Source organism: Ovis canadensis, chromosome 20 (genome assembly GCF_042477335.2).
Source record: "Ovis canadensis isolate MfBH-ARS-UI-01 breed Bighorn chromosome 20, ARS-UI_OviCan_v2, whole genome shotgun sequence".
Lineage (NCBI taxonomy): Eukaryota > Metazoa > Chordata > Mammalia > Artiodactyla > Bovidae > Ovis > Ovis canadensis.
This window is the reverse complement of record NC_091264.1, coordinates 28512410-28537679: the sequence shown is the minus strand read 5'-3', so window position 1 is coordinate 28537679 and position 25270 is coordinate 28512410. Positions and strand designations below refer to the sequence as shown.

Here is a 25270-nt window from a genome sequence, read left to right as displayed (position 1 = left end):
AAGCTGGAGGAACCAGAGATCAAATTACCAACATCCATTGAGTCACAGAAAAATAAAAGAATTCCAGAAAAACATCTACTTCTACTTCATTGACTATACTAAAGCCTTTAACTGGAAAGCTCAAACTGAAAAATTCTTAAAAGAGATGGGAATACCAGACCACCTTACCTGCTTCCTGAGAAACCTGTATGCAGGTCAGGAAGCAACAATTAGAACCAGACATGGAACAACAGACTGGTTCCAAATAGGAATAAAAGTACATCAAGTCTGTATATTGTCACCCTGCTTATTTAACTTATATGCAGAGTACATCATGGAAAATGCAGGGCTAAATGAATCACAAGCTGGAATCAAGATTGCCGGGAGAAATATCAATAACCTCAGATATGCAGATGATACCACCCTTAAGGCAGAAAGCGAAGAGGAACTAAAGAGCCTCTTGATGAAAGTGAAAGAGGAGAGTGAAAAAGCTGGCTTAAATCTCAGCATTCAAAAAGCAAAGATCATGGCATCCGGTCGCATCACTTCATGGCAAATAGATGAGGAAACAATGGAAACAGTGACAGACTTTATATTCTTGGGCTCCAAAATCACTGCAGATGGTGACTGTAGCCATGAAATTAAAAGATGCTTGGTCCTTGGAAGAAAAGCTATGACAAGCCTCAGTTCAGATCAGTTCAGTAGCTCAGTCATGTCTGACTCCTTACGACCCCATGGACTGCAGCACGCCAGTCCTCCCTGTCCATCGCCAACTCCCAGAGTTTACTCAAACTCATGTCGATTGAGTCAGTGATGCCACCCAGCCAGCTCATCCTCTGTCATCCCCTTCTTCTCCTGCCATCAATCTTTCCCAGCGTCAGGGTCTTTTCTAATGAGTGGACTCTTCATATCAGGTGGCCAAATTATTAGAGTTTCAGCTTCAGCATCAATCCTTCCAATTAATATTCAGGAGGCCTGATTTCCTTTAGGATGAATTGGTTGGATCTCCATGCAGCCCAAGGGACTCTCAAGAGTCTTCTCCAACACCACAGTTCAAAAGCCTAGACAAGCCTTGACAGCATCTTAAAAAGCAGAGACATTACTTTGCCGACAAAGATCCATGTTTTCAAAGCTATAGTTTTTCCAGTAGTCATATATGCATGTGAGAGTTGAACCACCATAGAGAAGCCTGAGTGCAAAAGTTTGGTAGTATACATTATTAAAAAAAAAATCTGAAATCTTTTCAGTGGTGCTTAATTTACAGATTTCTCAAATTCCAAAAAGTGAAAATCTCGAATTCATCCATTACCCATATTTTTACTTCCTCTTGAGTGTTTGCCCTTCCTTCCCTGAAATCATTCCATCAAAGAGTAGAGGAAAAGGAGGAGCGAAGAATAGTGGGACTGATCATTTTGTCCTTCTTGCCTCTGGGAGTCTGAACTCACCTGATGGAATTCTCTTCTGGAGAAACCAGTGAGTGGGGAATATCACTCTTTCCAGGCCAGCCCCGGCTCACATACCAGCATCACAGGGCAGCACCCCACACCCCTGAAAAAAGGAGATGCAATGCAAAGGCCGAAGACAAATGGAACTGAATTCCTAGGATGAATCCCTCTGCTGTTCCTACCCTGCTAGCCACCCTGTAACGTTACTGTGCAGAATGAGAAAGACAGTCTAGGTTCGATGCAGGATACAGGATGCTTGGGGCTGGTGCACTGGGATGACCCAGAGAGATGGTATGGGGAGGGAGGTGGGAGGGGGGTTTAGGATTGGGAACTCATGTATACCCATGGCAGATTCATGTTGATGTGTGGCAAAACCAATACAGTATTGTAAAGTAAAATAATTTAAAAAAAAAAAAAAAAGAATATCAGGTAAAAAAAAGAGAGAGAGAGAGAAAAAAACAGGAGTGGGCTTATTGGCCTGAAGACAAAAATTACTTCATAACTAAAGAAAACTAAACATATTAGACATTTGAGGTTTTCCCCTTCAAATTTGGCTGCAGAGACTTTTCTTTGAAGGAACTTGAGGAATTTGAAGAAAGATGTACATTATCATGTGTTTGATGTAGGTCTGTGAGAGATTTAATGAAACGAGAAATCAGGAGTCAAAAGCTAATAGCTGATAATTAAACAAATGTTGAGGTCTTCCTGGCGCAGAATAATCTGGTAATTGACAAGCGTTGTTTCCTGATCTCCTTTATAATTGCTTCTAAAAACTGGCACTACTGTTCATTATTTGATGTACAGAGCTTTTCTGAAACATAAGTGACAATTGAAAAATTGTCCTCAAAACCACCCAAAACACAACTGGATGGGAAAAACAAACACCAGATTTAGGGGAGTGGTAGTGGGAAACTCATTTAGGGAAAGCTCTACAGGGGTAAGGGCTTCCCAAGAGCCTGCAGTGTTTTATTTCTTAAGCTAAGGCTTCAGCAATACGTGAACCGTGAAGTTCCTGGTGTTCAAGCTGGTTTTAGAAAAGTCAGAGGAACCAGAGATCAAATTGCCAACATTTGCTGGATCATTGAAAAAGCAAGAGAGTTCTAGAAAAACATATATTTCTGCTTTATTGACTATGCCAAAGCCTTTGACTGTGTGGATCACAATAAACTGTGGAAAATTCTGAAAGAGATGGGAATACCAGACCACCTGACCTGCCTCCTGAGAAACGTGTATGCAGGTCAGGAAGCAACAGTTAGAACTGGACATGGAACAACAGACTGGTTTCAAATAGGAAAAGGAGTACGTCAAGGCTGTATATTGTCACCCTGCTTATTTAACTTCTATGCAGAGTACATCATAAGAAATGCTGGGCTGGAGGAAGCACAAGCTGGGAATCAAGATTGCCAGGAGAAATAACAATAACCTCAGATATGCAGATGATACCACCCTTATGGCAGAAAGTGAAGAAGAACTAAAAAGCCTCTTGATGAAAGTTAAAGAGGAGAGGTAAAAAGTTGGCTTAAAGCTCAGAAAACTAAGTTCATGGCGTCTGGTCCCATCACTTCATGGGAAATAGATGGGGAAACAGTGGAAACAGCGGCTGACTTTATTTTCCTGGGCTCCAAAATCACTGAAGATGTTGATGGTAGCCACGAAATTAAAAGATGCTTACTCTTTGGAAGGAAAGTTATGACCAACTTAGACAGCATATTCAAAAGCAAAGACATTGCTTTGCCAACAAAGGTCCGTCTAGTCAACGCTATGATTTTTCCAGTGGTCATGTATGGATGTGAGAGTTGGACTGTGAAGAAGGCTGAGCACCGAAGAATTGATGCTTTTGAACTGTGGTGTTGGAGAAGACTCTTGAGTGTCCCTTGGACTGCAAGGAGATCCAACCAGTCCATCCTAAAGATCAATCCTGGGTGCTCATTGGAAGGACTGATGTTGAAGCTGCAACTCCAATACTTGGGCCACCTGATGGGAAGAGCTGACTCATTTGAAAAGACTCTGATGCTGGGAAAGATTGAGGGCAGGAGGAGAAGGGGACAATGGAGGATGAGATGGTTGGATGGCATCACCGACACAATGGACATGGGTTTGGGTGGACTCCGGGAGGTGGTGATGGACAGGGAGGCCTGGCATGCTACGGTTCATGGGGTCGCCAAGAGTGAGACCCAACTGAGCGACTAAACTGAGCTGAAGTAGTCAGTACCTGAATGTTCACTTAAGCTTAAAAGTAGGGACAAGGTATTATTTATACCTCTTTGTTTATCTGAAGTAGTTCCTACTATAAGGTAAAATCACATGAATTAAAGTGACTCATCACTTTCATAGTTTAAAAGAAAAAAATTATATCATCACATCATTAGCTACAGAAAAAAAAATTTAATAACATTAAATGTTCATCCATAGTTTGAAAAGGTTCATCAAACTATGAATATAAGCAAACATCCTTAGAGTGATTAAAGGTATCAATAGAAAACTACAGCAAACATTTTAAAAGTGAAATGTTAAAAGGAATATGACAAGAATGTCTTAAGCACTGTACTTGGAGTTTCTAGCTAGGAAAGAGACAATTTTTTTTTTTTTAATTTATGAGGATTTGGAAAGAATATCGGTCATTACTTGTGGACTATTTGATTGCTCATCTAGAACACCCGGTAGTGGGACTCGCCTGGTGGTCCAGTGGTTAAGAATCTGCCTACCAGTGAAGGAGACAAGGTTCAATCCCTGGTCTTGTGGAAGGAAGATTCCACATGTTGAGGGGCAGTCAAGCCTGTGTACCACAGCTACTCAGTCCATGCACCCGAGAGCCTGTGCTCGGCAAGGGGAAGCCACCACAGTGACAAGGAGAGGCTGCTCTCCCCTTGCACACCCCAAGGAGAGAGTGGCCATCGCTTGCCACAGCTAGAGAAAAGCCCATGTGCAGCAATGGAGACCCAGTGAAGCCAGGAAGAAAAAGCACATCCCAGTGTTCAATAACAAACAAATGATAGCCAAAATAATGTTCAGAAGAGTATATGTTATATAATCCATAAAGATGAATTGCCTTCCTATATATCAAAAGCCAGTAATTAGAAAATGCAATTTTATAAAAATTTCATTTATAGTAGCAACAAAAACTTTAAAATTCTAGGGACAAAATCTAATTAAAGATATAGGAGGTATTTGTAGAGGAAACTATAAATCCGTATTGAAAGGAGTCAGTGGAAAGCCACACCACGTTTGTGGACGCCATGATTCATTACGTTGTGTTGCTTAGTCACTAAGTTGTGTCCAGCTCTTGCGACCCCACTGACGTGTAGCCCACCAGGCTGCTCTGTCCATGGGATCTTCTGGGCAAAAAATCCTGGAGTGGATTGTCATTTCCTTCTCCAGGAGATCTTCCCAATCCAGGGATCAAAGCTGCATCTCCTGCAACGACAGGCAGATTCTTTACCACTGAGCCACCTGGGAAGCCCAGCGATTCGTTACTATTACTTTAATCCCTTATCAAATTAACCTTTTACTCAAATTTATTTACAGTTGAAATTTGAGGAGAGCCTTTGATAGAATTTTACAAGCCAAGTCTAAAATTTATATGAAAGAGCATATGATCAAGAATAGCCTAGTCTATTTTAGAAGAGAACAGGATGGAAAGGGTTTGTTCTATCTAGATGCCAAAATTTCTTAAGATACAGTAATTAAAACAGTGTGGTATTACCATGCATATAGTCAAGTAGACGAATGTTTTTAACCGATAGCCCAGTAAAAGACAAGTCTTATGTGTGGAGATACATAACAGAATTGTAATAGCAAATCTTGCATGGTTGACCATAAAAAAATTAAAATTAGATCCATGTCTTATACTTCCTATAAAGTAAAATCAACCCAAATGTAAAAAGCAAAACTTCAATAGAAACTTATAGAGAAATACGGGCTTCCCAGGTGGCACAGGGGTAAAGACGCCACCTGCAGGAGACACAAAAGACTCGTTCGATTCCTGGGTCGGGAAGATTCCCTGGAGGAGGAAATGGTAACCCCCTCCAGTATTACTGCCTGGAAAATTCCATGGACAGAGGAACCTGGAGGGCTACGGTCCACAGCATTGCAGAGTCAGACGTGTACTGAGCATGCACATACACTGTAGGAAAATATTGCTATGGCTTTAGGTAAAATCGATGTTCTCAAAGAAAACAAAGCAATGCAACTCATAACAAAATAAGTTGATAATGAAATTGAATTGAAATTTAAAACTTTTGTTTCACAGAAAGAACACCACAAAGTGGAAAACATGACATAGATTGGGAGAAAATACAGGCATTGCATAAAACTTACAAAGGGTTCACATCCTGAATATATAAAGACGCTTGAAAATCCATAAGGAAAAGAAAAACAGTTCAGCTGAAACACGGGCAAGATGGTGAATAAGAAATTCACAAAAGAGGAAACTCAAACAGTCAACATACATTTACAAAGATGATCATCAACCTCACCAATAATTATGAAAACACAGATTAGAACTAGAAAAGAGACCATTGTACACCTACCAAACTGGCAAAATTAGTCTCTGGCAATACTATATACATCGTGACAAAAATGTGGGGGAGCAGAAACTTACATATATAGTTGATGAGAATATAAATTTATACAACTATTTTGAAGAGCAGTTTAGCAATATATAATAAAGGGAAGCTGCGCTTCCTCCGCAAGTGCGGTACGGATAAACTTGGATGTGCCCAGAGATTTATAGTGCTCACCGCAACACTGTTCGTAATAGCAAAGGTAAAATTCCAATGTCCTTAATGTCCCGGAGATGTAAATACATCTATCGTGATGTAGTCCTTTATTGAAATGCCATATATCCATGAAAATTCATGAACTAGAACCACACGAAACAATATAAATAATCTCCAAATGTAGTGTGAGGAAGAAAAACCAAGTTGCAGTTACGTGCAGTGTAATAGCATTTACATTCAGTGTAAGGCATGCAAAATAATATATCTCATTTACAGGCATACCTATCCCTATGGAGTAAATATTTAAAACATGCAGGGAAATGCTACCCACTAAATGCAGGATCGCAGTCACCCAAGGATGGACAGAAGGAAACAGGAGTAAGGGCCTCCAGGTTCCATCATAATGTTTTATTTGTTAAGAAAAATTCTAGAACTATTTTGACCAAATGATAAGATTTTTAACAAAGCGAGGTGGTAAGTACAAGAGTGCCTTTGATATCCTTCTCTGTACATTTTTGTTCATAATTTTAAAAGATGTGTGTTCTCTGTCACATAGTCCCCTCAGTGAGGAGCTGACATTTATGCTCCCGCCTTGCTATTTCAGATGATTATACGCCTACAAAAGGAAATCCAGGAACTCAAGGATGAGCTGGCCATTGTCACTGGGGAGCAGAGGACAGAGGCACTCACAGAAGCAGAGCTCCTTCAGTAAGCCTGTAGACTTTTTCTTTAACAGTGCAAGATTGTGTTAACTTCTGTGTTGGCCCTAATGTTATGAATTCACCTCAAAGCGCGAAGGTCTCCTGGGACAGTCTGAAATTGAGTGTAGGCGCCAGGGAAGAGTGGCGGCTTTCCATGAAAAGCTGCATAAGGCTGGCAGTGTTTTTGCCGCCTCAGCTTTGAGGAAGAAAAGAACAGAGCGTGGAGAGAATGGGAGTATCCTTCTCATGCCAGCTGAAGAAAAAGGATCGTGTGATAGTCACACAATTTTTAAACGTATCCACCACACACTCTGTGAGCTGTGGATCTCAGATCTGAAAGGAATTCCAGAAACGTCCTTTGTATTAAACAGCATCTTGCTGCAAGCACCAATTTATCCCATGCCAAAGTAAGCTCTCTCCTTTAATAAATAGATGGCCCATATATTACAGTTCAAACACTCGAAATGGGAATGAAAGCAGGTATTCAGGACTTCATACAAGTGCGGCATTTCTCAGAGCCTTTAGACTTGCAGCCATATGGCATGCCAAGGGCACAGCGTGGCTTGAGTTCTTGCTCTGATCATGAGCCACCACGGCAGGCTCTCTTGTTGCTTCTGTGCTGTTTATTAAGCATTTGTGAAGTGATAACAATGGACTGGGCTTAGCAGGCAGTGGTACTATTTCAGAGTAACAAGCTACACAAGCTTTTTCTGAAGGTTTACTGTCATTTCGCATGACCCTTTCTCAACAGAGAAAATGGTGACGAACAGGCAGTGGAAGTATTTTCTTTAAACAACTTTGTGGCTGCCCCTGAATGCAGGGCTAAAGTTTGAGAAGCCTTAAGCAGAGTTTCTGATATACGCCAAGCCTTCCTCCTCTGGGATAGCATTTCCTCATTTTAGAACGCTGTGTTTAATAATGTGATAGGCCCCTAAGGCTTTCCTTACAAAACTGCTTCATGACATATATGAGATTAAGGTGAAATATACTGCCAGAATTCACATTTTAAAGAATTTCATGTCACTCCTTGAAATAACCTGGAATAGCTTAGATACTGAGAAACCCCAGTTTCAAATTCCTTCATTCTGGTGCTCCCAGCCCTGCAAAGAAAGGGCTTCTTGTTGTTGTTGTTTAGCTGCTAAGTCACGTCCGACTCTTTGCGACACTATGGACTGTAGCCCACCAGGCTCCTCTGTCCGTGGGATTCTCCAGGCGAGAACACTGGAGTGGGTTGCCATGCCATTCCTGCAGGGATCTTCCTGACCCAGGGATTGAACCTGCATCTCCTGCTTGCCAGGTGGATTCTTTACCACTGAGCCGCCTGGGAAGCCATGAAGAAAGGGCTTACCCAATATTATTTTTGAAGGTGCCTCTTCAGAGTTTTGATCTTCAAATCAGGATCCAGTCAGGAAAACAAAAGCATTCTAGGCCTCTCAACAGCAGGAATTAAATATAGGAAATTTGTCGTACAGGAGGTGGTATTATGGGGCGCTCCAGCAACCCAGAGATCAGAGCAGCAGGAGGAGGTCCTTCACCTGGGACTGGAGGGACATCAGTAGAAGGTTGTGTTACCGAAGCTGGAACCTGGTGCCGGCGAGCAGAAGCTGCACAAGCTGAGTGCTGCCTGTCGGGACGGAAGCTGGGGCCTTGGAAGAGCCCTGGGCGCTACGGAGGCATCATCCCACAGGGAGCCCTTGCTTCTCCCTCATCTCCCCTTCTAGCTTCCACCAGTGCCTCCCACTGGCTGAACTTACCCAGAGCCAGTTGTTAAAAGAGCCAAGCAGTGTGATGTCACACAAAGGAAAAGTGGGAAATTGGATCTAAGAGCAAACAGGGAAATGACCCACGTGTCAAATAAGCAGCAGTGTTTTCTCTAGTTCCTGTGTGCTCTGTGTTGCTCAGAAGGCTCAGTTTAAGGTACGACTCTGCAGGTGGTGGTTCAAGATGTCAGAATGAGTAAGCATATGCCGCAGGTTCCCTCCACATTGGGTGGATGATAGAACTGATGGAAGAAACATCTGAGTCTCCAGCTATACCCAAGAATAAGAAGTAGGTTTCACAGGGGTCTAGACAGGAGGAAGGGATCAAGCAAGTTATGGTGCAGCACCACCAAGGCCCCATGTCTAGAACTGGTGGCACGCTGGAGCAGGAGAGGGCTGGAAAGAGCCCTAAGGGTTCGCAGAGCTCCTGGAATGGGAGGACTTTGTTCCTGTGAACCCCCCGTGTTCTCCTTCTTCCCTTTATCCCCTGGTATTTAGGTCAGTATTCCCAGGAAATAGGGAAGTGCCCCAGTTAACTGATGATGCCCAGGACAAAGAGGGACTGTATAAACTCTGGAGACAGTTACTGCCTCCAGCTCTGCTCATTTCGTCACTGAAAGCAACAAGGAGCACAGGTACCCACCGCTGCTTCAGTCCCTCACCCAAGACTGGCTGTCCAAGCGGAGAGCTCGGAGTCTAGGAAATGCGAGCTCACAGTTGGGAGTGACTAGGAATATGAGGACCGCCAGCATGGAGAAAGACAAGAACAAGCGTTTACGGCGCGGAGGCCTCAAGAACGCAGCAAGAGGAGTGGTTGCTGGCATTCCATCCACGAAGCAACAGCAGGACCGAGAGATCTTGAAAAAGTGTACTTGCTGCCATTAAGAACTTGATGATGGCTGAAGAGCAGAATGAAAACACGGAGGGCAAATCAGTGAGCCAGGAAGGCGGGAGCTAAGGGATCATTCCAGAATGTAAGCTAAAAGGTAAAGATTTAGAAAGTTTAAACCAAAGAACCATGGAGGATAGCCCTAGATCTACCAGTATCAACAACAATGAGTTTCCAAAGAAGAAATAGAGAGAATGCAAGAATAGAGAAATAGAGAGACTTTCTTCCAAAGAAGAAATAGAGAGTGCCAACAGTTAAAGAAATAAAACCTATTTTTTTTAACTAAAAAAAAAAAAGGACATAAGACTCCAGAACAAGAGTTATCATATGCTAAGTAGTGCAATAATACTGTAGAAAAATTTTAGAACTTCAACATATTGAAAATAATCCTAGAAGTTGTTAGAGAAGCAAAGTATTAACAAGCAAGAATCTGATTTAGTAAAGACTTCTCATTAACAGCTCTGTAAACAGGAACTTCTAGTACTGAAACAAAACAAAACAAAAAAGGGCTGTGGATGGAGATTTCTGTATCTAGCCTACTATCCAAAGGTGAAGGTGGCCATTTTTCAGACATACAAACTTTCAGACAGGAAATTTCCCATGGTACATCCTCTCTCAAACAGACCACCACAGACTATACTCTCACAAGAAGAAAAATTCTATAAAGCATAAGAAACAATAATAAGCAAAGTATGTTATACCTTCTCTATGATATTTAATATCATATTATATTTACATTACATCTTTCACTAACTTACCATTTATTACATAAACAGATGTTTCTATTTAAAAGTTATTGACAACAAGCAAATTCTCACAATTCTCCTCTCACAGGAGTTTGGGGGCAGAATCGTGAGAAATAAAACCTGTGACAACAGGTTTAAAATACTGACAAACTGTTAGATCTTGGATTGGCTTTCTTTGATCCCTGGATAACAAATACACATATGTCCGCTGGAACGGTTTCTGCATAGACAGTATGTAAGGTTGCTGTTAGTTTGTCTGGGCAGTTGATTCGCTCCTTCACTCATTCAACATTTCTTATTCATCCAGTACTCACAGACATCTACTGTAAGCCCTGAAAGGAACACCAAGATGAACAAAACCTGGATCCCGCTCTCAGTGGGTTCACAATTTAGTGGCAGCGACAGACACAAGCACGAGTAATTATGGTGCAATGTATAAGTGTTGTGTGGAGATACATGAATAAACCAGGAGACTGTGGCGATCGTAAGGATTAATTTTGAGCTCAGGCATAGTGTGTGCTCACTTGTGCTCGACTCTTTGTGACCCCATGGATTGTAGACCACCAGACTCCTCTGTCCATGGGATTCTCCAGGCAAGAAGACTGGAGCAGGTTGCCATTTCCTCCTCGAGGGGATCTTCCCCACCCAGGGATCAAACCCGTGTCTCTTGCGTCTCCTGCACTGGCAGGCGGATCTTTTACCACAGCGCCACCTGGGAATCATGTAAAATTAATTCATGTGCAAGTAAGTAAACGTCGGCAATTCGCAACGAAGTCCCTTCTCTGGGTCAAGATAAGTGTACTGTATATAGCATTGTGTCTCTTTAATGATTTCTGATAAGCAGTTGGGGAGAACACATGTTGCAGACTGCATCCACCCTGCCAAAACCAAAGCACAGTTTCAGAGCAATCCAGTAACTTTGGTGCTTGTCCGTGCTGACAGTGAGGATTATTCAGATTATGTGGCTTTGTGTTACTGTTTTTGCTATACTGTTGCTGCAGTTACATTTTGGCCTGATTAGATAGATCAATATTGGTATAGCTTAAAATTCATCAGGTTTCAGAGCTCTTTATTATGTTAAAGTAAAAGAAGGAAATTAAAATCTGCTTGTAATGTGCTGCTGTTTAATATCATTGGTGCGTCTGTGTCTTCTGCCACCCTGGACACTTGCTCAGGAATGTGAATCAGCTTCAGCCCTCTCATTGTGCCCAGGCTCCCTGGTGGTGACAGTGGGAGGGGGATGGTGGTGTGGGGGACAAGAAGGGACCCACGGAGCAGCAGGGCAGAGTGGCAGGAATGTGCTAGCCTCATCTGCTTCTCTGTCCTGCTGATCCCTGGGCTTATGTTGACTGGCACGTCATGAGGACATTCCTATCAGGGATTCTGTGAAGGACATCAGAAAGCAGATATGTATTGGATAATATCTTCTGTGTAGCATGCATTGGACAGTTTGAAGATGTCTATTAATTCCTAGCCCTACCAAATTTTTGAACTCTTTCCCAGAATTTCGGTTCTCAATGTAAATATTTGTTGCATTGACTTGGATGCTCCAACTGAAGAGGATTTCAGATGTCAGCCTCCAGTTATCGGGATATTTTTAGTTTACATCTTTTTTTTCTTTGCCTGTGTAAATTTGAAAAGAGACAGCTGGATGAAGTCTGTGTAGCCAAGTTAATGTTTATGCAAAACTTCTTGGGTGAAGATTTGATTCTGATTGATTTTCTAAACACATACCTCTTTCTTCCTTTGGGTTTTTTTCTAAAGCCTTTAGGCCTCTGGCTAGGATGGAAGCCTCATTTCCTGGCCCAAATCTAAATGAGTAGAATATTTTCTGCATAGCGACATTTTCTTTCTGAGATGCAACTGAATTGGATCTCTTGGGCTCAAGTTTCTCAAAATAAATGTACAAACATCTTGATCCTTTGCTTTTCTTCCCCCCCCCCCCACCAACTTTATTGAGGTATAATTGACATATAACATTGTGTAAGTTAAAAGAGTACAGTGTGATGATTTAATATATTAATAGGTATATATATTGTGAAACAAAGACCACGATAATATATCAATATCCCCATCACCTCACGTAGTTATCTTTCTGTTTCTGTACCTTCGACATCTACCCTGTAGGCAATTTGCAAGTATACAGTGCAGTATTGTGGAGTATAGTCACCTGGAGTATCTCAGGTCCTCAGAATGTATTCATCTTATAACTGGAGTTTTGTACCCTTTGGCTAATGTCTCCTTGCTTCCCCTGCCCTCCAGCCTCTGGCAACCACTGGTGTATTTTCTGAGTTTACTTTTTTAATTTTGTACAAATAAGTGAGTTCTTACAGTATTTGTCTTTCTCTGACTTACTTCCTTTAGCTAGTTTTTGCAGATCAGTTAATCCTACGGCCTGAATGTAGTGAGTTCCTACTAGATGCTCGTCATATTAATAGGTGTTTGAGGGGGTTCAGGAATATAGGATACAGAAAATAATTCCTAGGAGTTACAGTTTTATTGGGGAAATAAGATATAAGCACACATATACACGTTTATATGTGTGTGTGTGTGTGTGTGTGTGTGTGTGTATATATGGGGCTTCCCCAGTGGCTCAATGGTAAAGAATCTGCCTGCAATGCAGGAGACACAGGAGACACCAGTTTGATCCCTGGGTTGGAAGGATCCCCTGGAGTAGGGCATGGCAACCCACTCCGGTATTCTCGCCTGAAGAATCTCACGGACAGAGGAGCCTTGCGGGCTACAGTCCATAGGCTCGCAGAGTTGGACAGCACTGAGATGACTGAGCACAGTGTATGTATAAAACAGAATACAGGGGCTGTTAGTGGAAAGAACAAATGGACACTGAGAATTGTAAAGCCTTAATTACACTTTAATTCTACTCATATTAGTCTTTTAATGACTCCTTTATATGTAAATACTATCTTATGACTAAATGCTATTTATGTACACTTTCAGTTCCATGTTTTTAAATCTAATATCAGTTTATTATACATGATTTAATATATTATTTGCTCACAATCTATGATAATGAAAAGCTAAATAGTTACATAGCAGTTAAAAAGTGGGGGTGCAGGTATCACTCCCTGAGCAAGTTAAATCTGAAAGGATGTCGTGAGGGAGAAGAGGCCACCCTAAGACGAAGGGGTCTGGGCACACAAAGTTGCCTGGAAAGAGTGAGTACAGTGTGGGGGGGGGGGGGGGAGCGGGTGGCAGGGGCTGTCAAGGTCGCCAGTAGGGGAGGAACCTGTGAAAAGGAATAAGAGGGAGTTATTAAGGGTGATTGAAATAGTCTATATCATGGTTGTCATGGTGGTTATATAAGTATACACATTTGTCAAAAGTCATAGTTCAGTTCAGTCGCTCAGTCATGTCTGACTCTTTGCGACACCATGAATCACAGCACCCCAGGCCTCCCGGTCCATCACCAACTCCCGGAGTTCACTCAGACTCACATCCATCGAGTCGGTGATGCCATCCAGCCATCTCATCCTCTGTTGTCCCCTTCTCCTCCTGCCCCCAATCCCTCCCAGCATCAGAGTCTTTTCCAATGAGTCAACTCTTCGCATGAGGTGGCCAAAGTACTGGACAAAGCTAGTGGAGGTGATGGAATTCCAGTAGAGCTATTTCAAATCCTGAAAGATGATGCTGTGAAAGTGCTGCACTCAGTATGCCAGCAAATTTGGAAAACTCAGCAGTGGCCACAGGACTGGAAAAGGTCAGTTTTAATTCTAATCCCAAAGAAAGGCAATGCCAAAGAATGCTCAAACTACTGCACAATTGCACTCATCTCACATGCTAGTAAAGTAATGCTCAAAATTCTCCAAGCCAGGCTTCAGCAATACGTGAACCGTGAACTTCCAGATGTTCAAGCTGGTTTTAGAAAAGGCAGAGGAACCAGAGATCAAATTGCCAACAACCACTGGATCATGGGAAAAACAAGAGAGTACCAGAAAAGTCATAGTAGTATGTATCTAAAAAGGGTAAACTTAAAACTTTACTGTCTGTAAACTTAACCTCAACTAACCTGACTTTTAAAAACCTGGAGACCTCTGTATGACAAAATATAAAATTAAAAGACCAGTCATTAAACAAATCAAAGCAAAATAAAACTGTACAGAGAGGGATTTTCTTTTTGGTAAAATTTTGCCATGATTAAATAATAGCAACTTATCTTTGATGACAAGCCCCTCAAAGCACACAGACATATACTTTTACAGTTAATTACTACGTGTACAAGTTGAGGCATCTTCCTCACTTGCCTGTTCTGCTCCAAACCTGCACAGCACCCCACACCTCTCCCCAGCTTTCCCTCCTTCCTGTTCAGCAGAGAAGGTGTCCCCTCCAGAGGCGACCTCACCAACCATATTTGCAACCCCAGTCCCTTCTATGATCTCAGTGTAAGAAACGCCGCGGGAAGAAGGAGCCACCCCTATGGACCGTTGATCAGGGCCTTTTATTGGGCGGCCACTCTCGGGCAGAACTCCGGGGGCGGGTAAGCAAGGAAGTGAGGCGGGGGGGGGGGGGGGGGGGGGGCGGGGGGGGGGGGGGGGTCTGCGAAGCAAAGGGAGTCTGCGGGGTAAAGGGAGTCTGCGGAGTCTGCGAGGGTGGGGAAGGGTTTTATAGCCCAGGCCGGGGCTCCCATATAAGGAAGAAAATGCGGGCTCAGCAGTGATTGGTGTCCAAGGGCTCCATGTCAGCTCCTGATTGGACGGCGAGGGCTTCGTGTCGGCTCCTGATTGGTCGGCTTGGTTGCCGGCCCATCTCCCGGGCTTGTCTGCAGTGCTCTCTGCCGGGACATGTCCCGACATGCCCAGGCATGCCCAGGCATGCCTCAACACGCCTGACCTTTCCCTGACCTTTCATCCTGACCTTGCCCTGACCTTTCATCCTGACCTTGCCCTGACCTTTCACTCAGGGACCTCAACTCTCCTTCTGTTTTTTCTTTATCTGCAACTTCTCTCTTTTTATTGGACTCTTTACTAGACTGTTAATAGTATTCAATCACAATAGGCTCAGGTCTCCCATATTTGAAATGAAATGTTCCTCCTTGACCTTAACCCCAGCCCCCTCGCTATCTACTGTTGCTTTCATCTCCTTTAAGCTAAACCAATCCTGGAAGTTGCCTTCACTCCCAGTCTCCTTTCCCTTCCATCCCACTCACTCCTGTACACACTCCAGTATGGCCTTTGCCCCATGGCACTGGTTACTGATGGATCTCAGTGTAGATCAACTGGATAGGCCTATAAATGGCAACCCACTCCAGTGTTCTTGCCTGGAGAATCCCAGGGACTGGGGAGCCTGGTAGGCTGCCGTCTATGGGGTCACACAGAGTCAGACACGACTGAAGCTTCTTAGCAACAGCAGCAGCAGTGAGGCATGTGGTTCTCTGATCAGGGATCGAACACACAGCCCCTGCATTTGGATGGCAGAGTCTTAACCCCTGGACCACCAGGGAAGTCCCTGCATTCAACATGATTGACCACTCTTTTCTCTTGTCTTCTCCTTAACTCCTGACTGCTCCTTGGCCTCTTGGGCCAGATTATCCTCCTTTCATGTGGACATTCCTCAAGCATTGTCCTAGGACCTCCTTTTCTCTTTTTCTTTGTCCTTTTTCCTAGATGATTTCTTCAACACCCACACCTCAGTTGCCATCTAGATGCAACTAGATGATTCAACCCTGATGACTCATGTTTATTTTACTCATTCATATTTATTCTTCTCTGAATGCCTTACTCATTGATCACATTGCCCCACTGACAGCTGGTCCTGACCTCAACATGCCCAGACTGAATTCTCTTTTTAAAAAATTTATTTCTTTGGCCCACTTTTTGACTGGGTCATTTATTTGCAAAAAACAAAACAGACATTTCTCCAAAGAAGACATACAAATGGCTAACAAACTCATGAAAAGATGCTCAGCATCACTCATTATCAGAGAAACGCAAATCAAAACCACCATGAGGTATCATTTCACACCAGTCAGAATGGCTGCTAACCAAAAGTCTACAAGCAATAAATGCTGGAGAGGGTGTGGAGAAAAGGGAACCCTCTTATACTGTTGGTGGGAATGCAAACTAGTACAGCCACTATGGAGAACAGTGTGGAGATTCTTTAAAAAATTGGAAATAGAACTGCCATATGACCCAGCAATCCCACTGCTGAGCATACACACCGAGTAAACCAGAATTGAAAGAGACACATGTACCCCAATATTCATCGCAGCACTGTTTATAATAGCCAGGACATGGAAGCAACTTAGATGTCCATCAGCAGATGAATGGATAAGAAAGCTGTGGTACATATACACAATGAAATATTACTCAGCCATTAAAAAGAATACATTTGAATTAGTTCTAATGAGGTGGATGAAACCAGAGCCTATTATACAGGGTGAAGTAAGCCAGAAAGAAAAACACCAATACAGTATGCTGCTGCTGCTAAGTCGCTTCAGTCGTGTCCAACTCTGTGCAACCCCATAAACAGCAGCCCACCAGGCTCCCCCGTCCCTGGGATTCTCCAGGCAAGAACACTGGAGTGGGTTGCCATTTCCTTCTCCAATGCATGAAAGTGAAAGGTGAAAGTGAAGTTGCTCAGTTGTGTCCGACTCTTAGCAACCCCATGGACTGCAGCCCACCAGGCTCCTCTGTCCATGATGGTATTTTCCAGGCAAGAGTACTGCAGTGGGGTGCCATTGCCTTCTCCAACCAATACAGTATACTAATGCATATATATGGAATTTAGAAAGATGGCAATGATAACCCTGTATGCGAGACAGCAAAAGAGACACAGATGTATGGAACAGTCTTTTGGACTCTGTGGGAGAGGGCAAAGGCGGGATGATTTGGGAGAATGGCATTGAAACATGTAAATTATCATATGTGAAACGAATTGCCAGTCCAGGTTCAATGCATGATACAGGATGCTCGGGGCACTGGGATGACCCAGAGGGATAGATGGGATGGGGAGGGAGCTGAGAGAGGATGGGGAACACATGTATACCCATGGTGGATTCATGTCAATGTGTGGCAAAACCAATACAATATTGTAAAGTAAACAAATAAAGCTGGAAAAAATTGATTTATGTATCTGTTTTTGGCCACATTGGGTCTTCATTGCTGCTCATAGTCTTTCCCTAGTTGCAACAAGTAGAGGCTACCCTCTAGCTGCAGTGCGTGGACTTCTCACTGAGGAGGCTTCTCTTTTTGCGGAACACAGGCTCTCGAGCATGCAGGCATCGGTAGCTGCACTACATGGGTTTAGTTGCCCTGTGGCATGCGGAATCTTCCTGGACCAGGGGTCAATCCCATGTCCCCTGCACTGGCGGATTCTTAACTGCTGAACTGCCAGGGAAGTGCCCTGAACTGAATTCTTCTTCATCTTTCTCCAGACCTGGTCTCTGGCCCTAGATCCCCATCAATCAGTGTCTCTACAAGCCCTACAGTTGCCAAGGCCAGAAACGTAGAGGTTTCCTGTGATTCTATTCATTTTCTCACCTCCCAGATCCAGCCAGTTTGGAACTCCTGTTGACTCTATCCTCAAAATACGTCTTGAATTGGACCACTTCACACCACTCCGACTATTGCTGTCCTTGCAAACCTCTGTCTGCTTTTTCCTCCTACTAAAATAGTGTCATAATAGGTTGTTGTAAATCTTGTTCTGTGAAGCCCGAATACTCTTTTTTAAAAGGACAATTCTTACCATTTCACTCTTCTTAAAACTCCTCAGTGACTTCTGACTTCCTGTTGTTCCTGGGAAAACACCAGAATCCTGCATGTGGCCTACAAGAGTCTGCCTGGTCTGACCCTTTTCTGTGTTTTCAACCACATTTTACATTCCTCTCCCCTTTGCTGCCTTTACTTTGACAACACTGACCTTTCAGTGTTTAATTTCATCCTGTCTTCCACCCTGGGGACGTTGTACAGGCAGTTGGTGCTGACTTCTGCCTAGGGTGACGTGTGCATGGGGGCACGTACACGCATGCTTGCACACAAATACACATGTATCTTGTTTAGTTTGCTCTGCTTATCCCTCAAGCATTAGTTGCTCAGTCATGTCCGACTCTTTGTGACCCCACAGACTGTAGCCTACAAGGCTCCTCTGTCCATGAGATACTCCAGGCAAGAATACTGGAGTGGGTTGCCATTTCCTTCTCCAGAGGATCTCCCTGATCCAGGGATCAAACCTGGGTCTCCTGCATCGCAGGCAGATTCTTTACTGTATGAGCTACAGGGAAGTCCCAGGGCTAGGAAAGTCATGCCAAAGGCTTATCACAGATTTCACCTAACAGATGTAGGTGAATTCCTGCCTTCTCAAGGTCTCAAAATTTCCTTGCGATTTCTGTACCTGTTAGTGATGTAATCTTCTTAACTTATCTGATAAAGTTTCTGAAAACCTGAACGTTTCCAGTCTCTGGAGGGGTCAAACTCTATCCTTCAAACCTCAACTTATCCTTCAAACCTCAGTTTAAATTATTCTTCCACAAGGGCATCTTCTCTGACCCGCTGCCCCAACTCAACATGACTGTGCTGCACCTTTTCATATCTGCAGTGCTTTTCCTTCGAAGTACTTATCGCTTTATAATCACATACGTGTGGTATTGTTTGGGTGTTATCTGTGTTCCCTCCATGTGGAAAGGCCTTTGAGGGCAGGAGCAATGTCTGCTCTAAATGAATGAATACATCAATGCTATGTGCCAGCCTGGATGGGAAGGGGGTTTGGGGCAGAATGGATTCATGTATATGTATGGCTGAGTCCTTTCACTGTTCACCTGAAACTATCACAGCATTAGTTGTTAATCGGCTATACCCCAATACAAAATAACAAGTTGAAAGTTTGAAAAAAAAAAAAAAACTTAAAAAAAAATGAAGGTACACAGCACCTTTCTTTGTGTCATTTTGTAACACACAATCAAAGAACATGCAGTGAATATTAATATAGCAAAGATTATGCATAACTACATTAAATCCACAAGGGGAAAAACTGGAGAGGTCTTTGACTGGCTCATAGTCACACGACCACACAATTTAAGATATTGAGCAATGGAAATCCACTTGTGCAAGCAAGTGTTACCCGAAGGAAATGGTGCCCTAGTTTGAGGTACATTTTACCAAACAGGAAATGACTTGAGGCCCTGGCGAGGGCAGTCTCCATGCCTGCTCTTTAGAAGTCCCCAGATTCTTCTTTGCTCTACTCACTCTCCTGTTGGGGAATAATCCCATCCTTCCAGGATGAAACACTCTGTAAAGCTGGGAGCTATGCTGGAATTGACCCTTGGGCCCTTAAACCATGTGCAACATGGAAGGAAGGACCTCACCTTTCCTCCTTGGGGCTTTGCTTGATATTTGGACATTTTTATCTGATAGTATTTCTTTTAATACAATTAAATAAGACTAATACAGTTTTTAAATTGGAGTATAATTGTTCTACAATGATGTGTTAGTTTCTGCTGCACAATGAAGTGAAAATCAGCTATATATATGCATATATCCCCTCCTTCTTGGACCTCCCTCCCTCTCATCCCTCTCCTCTAGGTCATTACAGAGCATGGAGCTGAGCTCTCTGTGCTATAAATATAGTTTAAACCCAAATACATTGTGTTATCTTCCCCACAAACAAAAAAAATTGTTTCAAAACGGTATATCTGTATTAATAAAAGCTTCATTGATGTCCTAGCCTCTATTTCAATGCAAATAAATACACCTAAAGGAAGTCTTAAAGTCCCATTCTCGCACCAAATAAATCTCACTTTGAAATAAGATTAATTTTTACCTTTATTCATTCTCTCTAGTGAATAAACACTGATTGAATATGGTTAATACCATGTCAGGCACTCAGACAAACCAAAGAGTCCTGCAGGAGGCTGGCCATTGGAGAAAGAGGGACAGATGACCAGACATATGTGCTTGGTGATGGTGCCGAACTGCTGTAATAAACATCCAGGTCCAAGATAGGGAGGGTGAGTGTTTTGGGAAGGACAGAGGACCAGGGAGGAAAGACTTGAGAGAGGAAGTGACTTACAGAAAACCCATCAGTGCTTTCATCCTTTTAAAGTAAGCATTTAAAGGTGACTTCAGAAGTCATTTCCACCATGTTTAACTTGCAGTTCAACTCTTTTTATTAGACTAGTCTAATAAAAGTTTCATTGGGCACAGTTTCTCAATATATTTGAGCTGGATTAGAACCATAAAACAGATTTCAACTACAGGTATAGTGGTTCTCTTGAACCTAAAAATTGATAACTTGTTCCCAAAGGCATGGGACAGAATAATTAAAATCAAGATTATCCCATATAATTTGAAATATGTCATCATCATCATCATAAATCGTGTCCTGTGACCCTCAGATTGTTTATGAAGTGAAAAGCAAGCAGAAAAAAAATAAATGATGCCCTACAATATTTGAGTTAATACAGTCCAAGGGAGAATTAGATACCAAACTAGACTTTTAGGGAGAATCTCTTGTCAGTACTTAGCCCTGGATCAATAATACTTTATTCCTTTAATATTCGGCTTATTGTCACTGGCCTCTAAAATGATTTTATTTGTCAAACCACTGTTAAGAATTTTTTTAATTAAAAAAGTAAGTTTCAGGTGTAAAGCATTGTAATTCAACATTTGTATGGACTATAACGTGCTCACCAGCACACGTCTAGGTACCAGCCATCACTATCCAGTTGACTCCCTTCACGCATTTCATCCCCTGCAATACCTTCCTCGTCTGGTAATCACTAATCTGATCTCCGTATCAATGAGGTTTTCTTTGTTTCATTTTGTATGTTTGCTGTTTGTTTGTTTTTTAGATTCTGTGTCTGAGTGAAAGGATATGGTAGTTATCTTTCTCTGGCTGACTTACTGTCCTTAGCTTAATACCGTCAAGGTCCGTTCACGTTGTCAGGAATGTCAGGATTCCATTCCTTTTTATGGCTGAGTAGCATTCCGTCAGGTACATGTTCAAATCTTCTTTATCCGTTCATCCATCGATGGACACTTAGGTTATTTCCCTTATCTTAGCTGTCGTAAAGAATGCTGCAGTGAACATAGGTGTGCATATATCTTTTCCAACTAGTGTTTTCATTTTCTTCAGATAAATATCCAGAAGTGGAATAGCTGGATCATACGATAGTTCTATTCTTAATTTTTTGAGGACTCTCCATGCTGTTTTTCATAGTGACTGTACCAACTTGCAGTCCTACCAACAGTGTATGAGAGTTCCCTTTTCTCCACATCCTTTCCAGCATTTGTTAGTCGTCGTCTTTTCAATAATAGTCGTTGTGACAGGGGTGAGATGACATGTCATTGTGGTTTTGACCTGCGTTTCTCTAACAATTAGTGATGTTGGACATCTTTTCATGTTTGTTGGCCATCTGTTTTGGAAAAATATCTATTCAGATCCTCTGCTCATTTTTTAATCAGGTTTTGTTGTTGAGTTGAATGGCTTCTCTACATATTTGGGATATGTGATTACTGGATATATGATTCGCAAATATCTTCTCCCATTCAGTGGTTTACCTTTTCATTTTGATGGTTTCCTTCATTGTGCAGAAGCTTTTGAGTTTGATGTAGTCTCATTTGTTTCTTTTTGCTGTTGTTTCCCTTGCCTTTAGAGTCAGATCAAAAAAAAAAAAAGTGGCTAAAACTGATATTAATGCAGTTTCTGCCTATGTTTCCTGATAGAAATTTTATGGTTTCAGGTCTTACACTTAAGTCTTTAATGCATTTTGAATTAATTTTTGGGTACCAGTGTAAGACATTGGTCTAGTTTCATTCTTTTGCATATGGCTGTCCAATTTTCCCAACATCATTTATTGAGAAGATTTTCTCCATTATATGTTCTTTGTTCCTTCATCATAAGTTAATTGTCCGTATATGTGTGACTTTCGATTCTGTTCCATTGATCTGTGTGTCTATTTTTGTGCCAGTACCGTACTGTTTTGATTATTATAAATTTGTGTGTAATTAGAAATCCAAGTGATTTTATTTGTCAAACAACTGTTAAAAATATGCTTCGAAATCATGACTTATGCTATAAAAGTTCTGTAACATGATGAACTATCCTGATTGTTCTTCCACTGTGCAGAGAGGAAAGGGTGGATTTCAGGAAACTATGTTCCTTAAGGGTTAAAGGAGGAGGGCATGGCAACCCACTCCAGTATTCTTGCCTGGAGAATCCCCATGGACAAAGGAGCCTGGCGGGCTACAGTCCATGGGGTCTCAAAGAGTCAGGCACAACTGATGCAACTGAGCACGTGTGCAAGGGTGAAAGAGATGGAGACAGGGAGAGTGAGAGGGACAGAGACAGACATAGAGAGGAGGCTGGAGAGACAGAGTGAGAAGCTTATACCAGAATCTGAGCGATCTCTTGATTAGAGATACGACTGAATGCTGTCTTACATCAAGTTGCTCATTGAAAAATGAAAAATCTCAAGAAAGCTTGTACCTAATTTCTCATTATTATGGATGAAACTGTCCCACTGAGAGTGATGCTACTTACCTGTGACTATCCAGAACCTCTTTCCAGGGCCCAGTGACCCCACCAGACCTGGCCCCTGGCAACCTCTACAGCTTCAAACCCTCCCAAGCCCCTGCTTGTTACCATCCCTCCCCTGAAATAGTTTTCCTCCCTTACCTCACTATTCAAATGTTACATTATCAGAAAGACCTTCCCATGCCGCAGTGTCTAAAATGCATCTTCCCCTACCACACTTTTTTTTTTTTTAATTTTTAGTTTTTTATTTTTTAAATTTTAAAATCTTTAATTCTTACATGCATTCCCAAACATGAACCCCCCTCCCACCTCCCTCCCCCCCCTACCACACTTTACCCAATCAAGATTGCTGGGAGAAATATCAATAACCTCAGATATGCAGATGGCACCACCCTTATGGCAGAAAGTGAAGAGGAGCTAAAAAGCCTCTTGATAAAAGTGAAAGAGGAGAGCAAAAACGTTGGCTTAAAGCTCAACATTGAGAAAATGAAGATCATGGCATCTGGTTCCATCACTCCATGGGAAATAGATGGGGAAACAGTGGAAACAGTGTCAGACTTTATTTTTTTGGGCTCCAAAATCACTGCAGATGGTGACTGTAGCCATGAAATTAAAAGATGCTTACTCCTTGGAAGAAAAGTTATGACCAACCTAGATAGTATATTCAAAAGCAGAGACATCACCTAGCCGACTAAGGTCCGTCTAGTCAAGGCTATGGTTTTTCCAATGGTCATGTATGGATGTGAGAGTTGAACTGTGAAGAAGGCAGAGCACTAAAGAATTGATGCTTTTGAACTGTGGTGTTGAGAAGACTCTTGAGGGTCCCTTGGACTGCAAGGAGATCCAACCAGTCCATTCTGAAGGAGATCAGCCCTGGGATTTCTTTGAAAGGAATGATGCTAAAGCTGAAGCTCCAGTACTTTGGCCACCTCATGTGAAGAGTTGACTCATTGGAAAAGACTCTGATACTGGGAGGGATTGTGGGCAGGAGAAGAAGGGGACGACCGAGGATGAGATGGCTGGATGGCATCACGGACTCGATGGACATGAATCTGAGTGAACTCTGGGAGTTGGTGATGGACAGGGAGGCCTGGTGTGCTGCAATTCATGGGGTTGCAAAGAGTCGGACATGACTGAGCGACTGAACTGAACTGAACTGAACTGATGCTGAGCTATTTTTCTTCATAGCAGCAACATCACATTTAATGTGTCATTTTCCTTTGTCTGTCTGTCTCTACTTCATGAGGACTGGGACTTCATCTGTGTTGTTTTTTTAACTATGTAAGTGGCCTATGGTAGATCCTCCATAAGTATTTGTTGAATGATTTGGTGAACATTCCATCAGGGCCTTGATTCCCTCTCACACTTCTTTCTTGAGCCACTAATTTTCCATCTTCAGGGTCTCTACTCAGAGGTGCCTGGGTTTTTGGTGTGAACAAGGATCCTCAGAACCAGTCTCTGTGGGCAGTAAGCACTTCCTGACATTTAGATTCAACACGCACTGGTTTGGTGTCCAGTGGCTTTCATCTTGTCAGTGTGAATGATGCATGAATTATCTGCAATATTCAGAATCTTGCTCACAGCTATTTTCTGAACTTTATCCAGAGTTGTCAACCAAAATAAGGCAGAGAAAATTTATTTGAAAGGACTAAGAGTCAAGAGAATTGATTTCTAATCTTGAGTCTCCTCCTCATCAAAGGAGATGTATTATCTTAAATGACCCCCCTAACTCAATTTTCTAATCTTTGCTTATGTGACCTTGGGCAAATTATATCATCTATTGGGTTGGCCAAAAAGTTGCTTTGGTTTTTAAGTAAAAATAAAAGACACATTTTTCATGATCACCAAGAACTTTATTGAACAACATAGTTGCTGTTTTGTTCCCCTACCTACTACCATCTTTCAGGCAACTTCATAATTCCATCTTTCCAAAACTTTATATCTTTTTAAGCAAAGAACCATTGCAGTTGCCTTTTACAGCCTTCCAGGGAACTGATTTTTTTTTTTTTCTTGAAGAGAATTTTGTAAAGATCAAAATAAATGCAAATCCAAAGGTACAATGTCTGGTGAAAGCAGTCAATGTTCAGAACTTCCCAGCCAAGCTGTAACAGTTTTTGCCTGGTCTTCAAAAGATCCGCTGGAGAAGGAAATGGCAACCCACTCCAGTATTCTTGCCTGGAGAGTCCCATGGACAGAGGAGCCTGGTGGGCTACAGTCCACAGGGTCGCATGAGTTGGACATGACTGAGCGACTTCACTTTCAAAAACATGTAGTCTTGTGTTATCCTAATGGAAGTTTATGCATTTTCTGTTGACTAATTCTGGGCAGTTTTCATCAAGTGCTGCTTTCAGTTGATCTAATTTGAAGCAGTACTTGTTGGAATGAATCCTTTGGTTTTCTGGAAGGGGCTTATAATACAGGACTCCCTTCCAATCCCATCATACACACCATGTCACCTTCTTTGGATGAAGACCAGCCATTGGTGTGGTTGGTGGTGATTCATTCGCTTGCCCCTTTATCTTTTCTGTTCCACATTATTATACAGT

At 42.3% G+C, this 25270-nt stretch overlaps 1 protein-coding gene across 3 annotated transcripts in view; it reads left to right on the top strand.

Annotated features, from left to right (window-relative positions):
- The window catches only part of KIF6 (kinesin family member 6), a 428493-nt gene that overhangs the window by 180861 nt on the left and 222362 nt on the right, over window positions 1–25270 (top strand). For all 3 annotated transcript variants that reach the window (XM_069562627.1, XM_069562629.1, XM_069562628.1), the window contains exon 10: window positions 6747–6850. In XM_069562627.1, the coding sequence (XP_069418728.1) occupies window positions 6747–6850 (104 nt within the window). The remainder of the gene's footprint in view (window positions 1–6746; window positions 6851–25270) is intronic.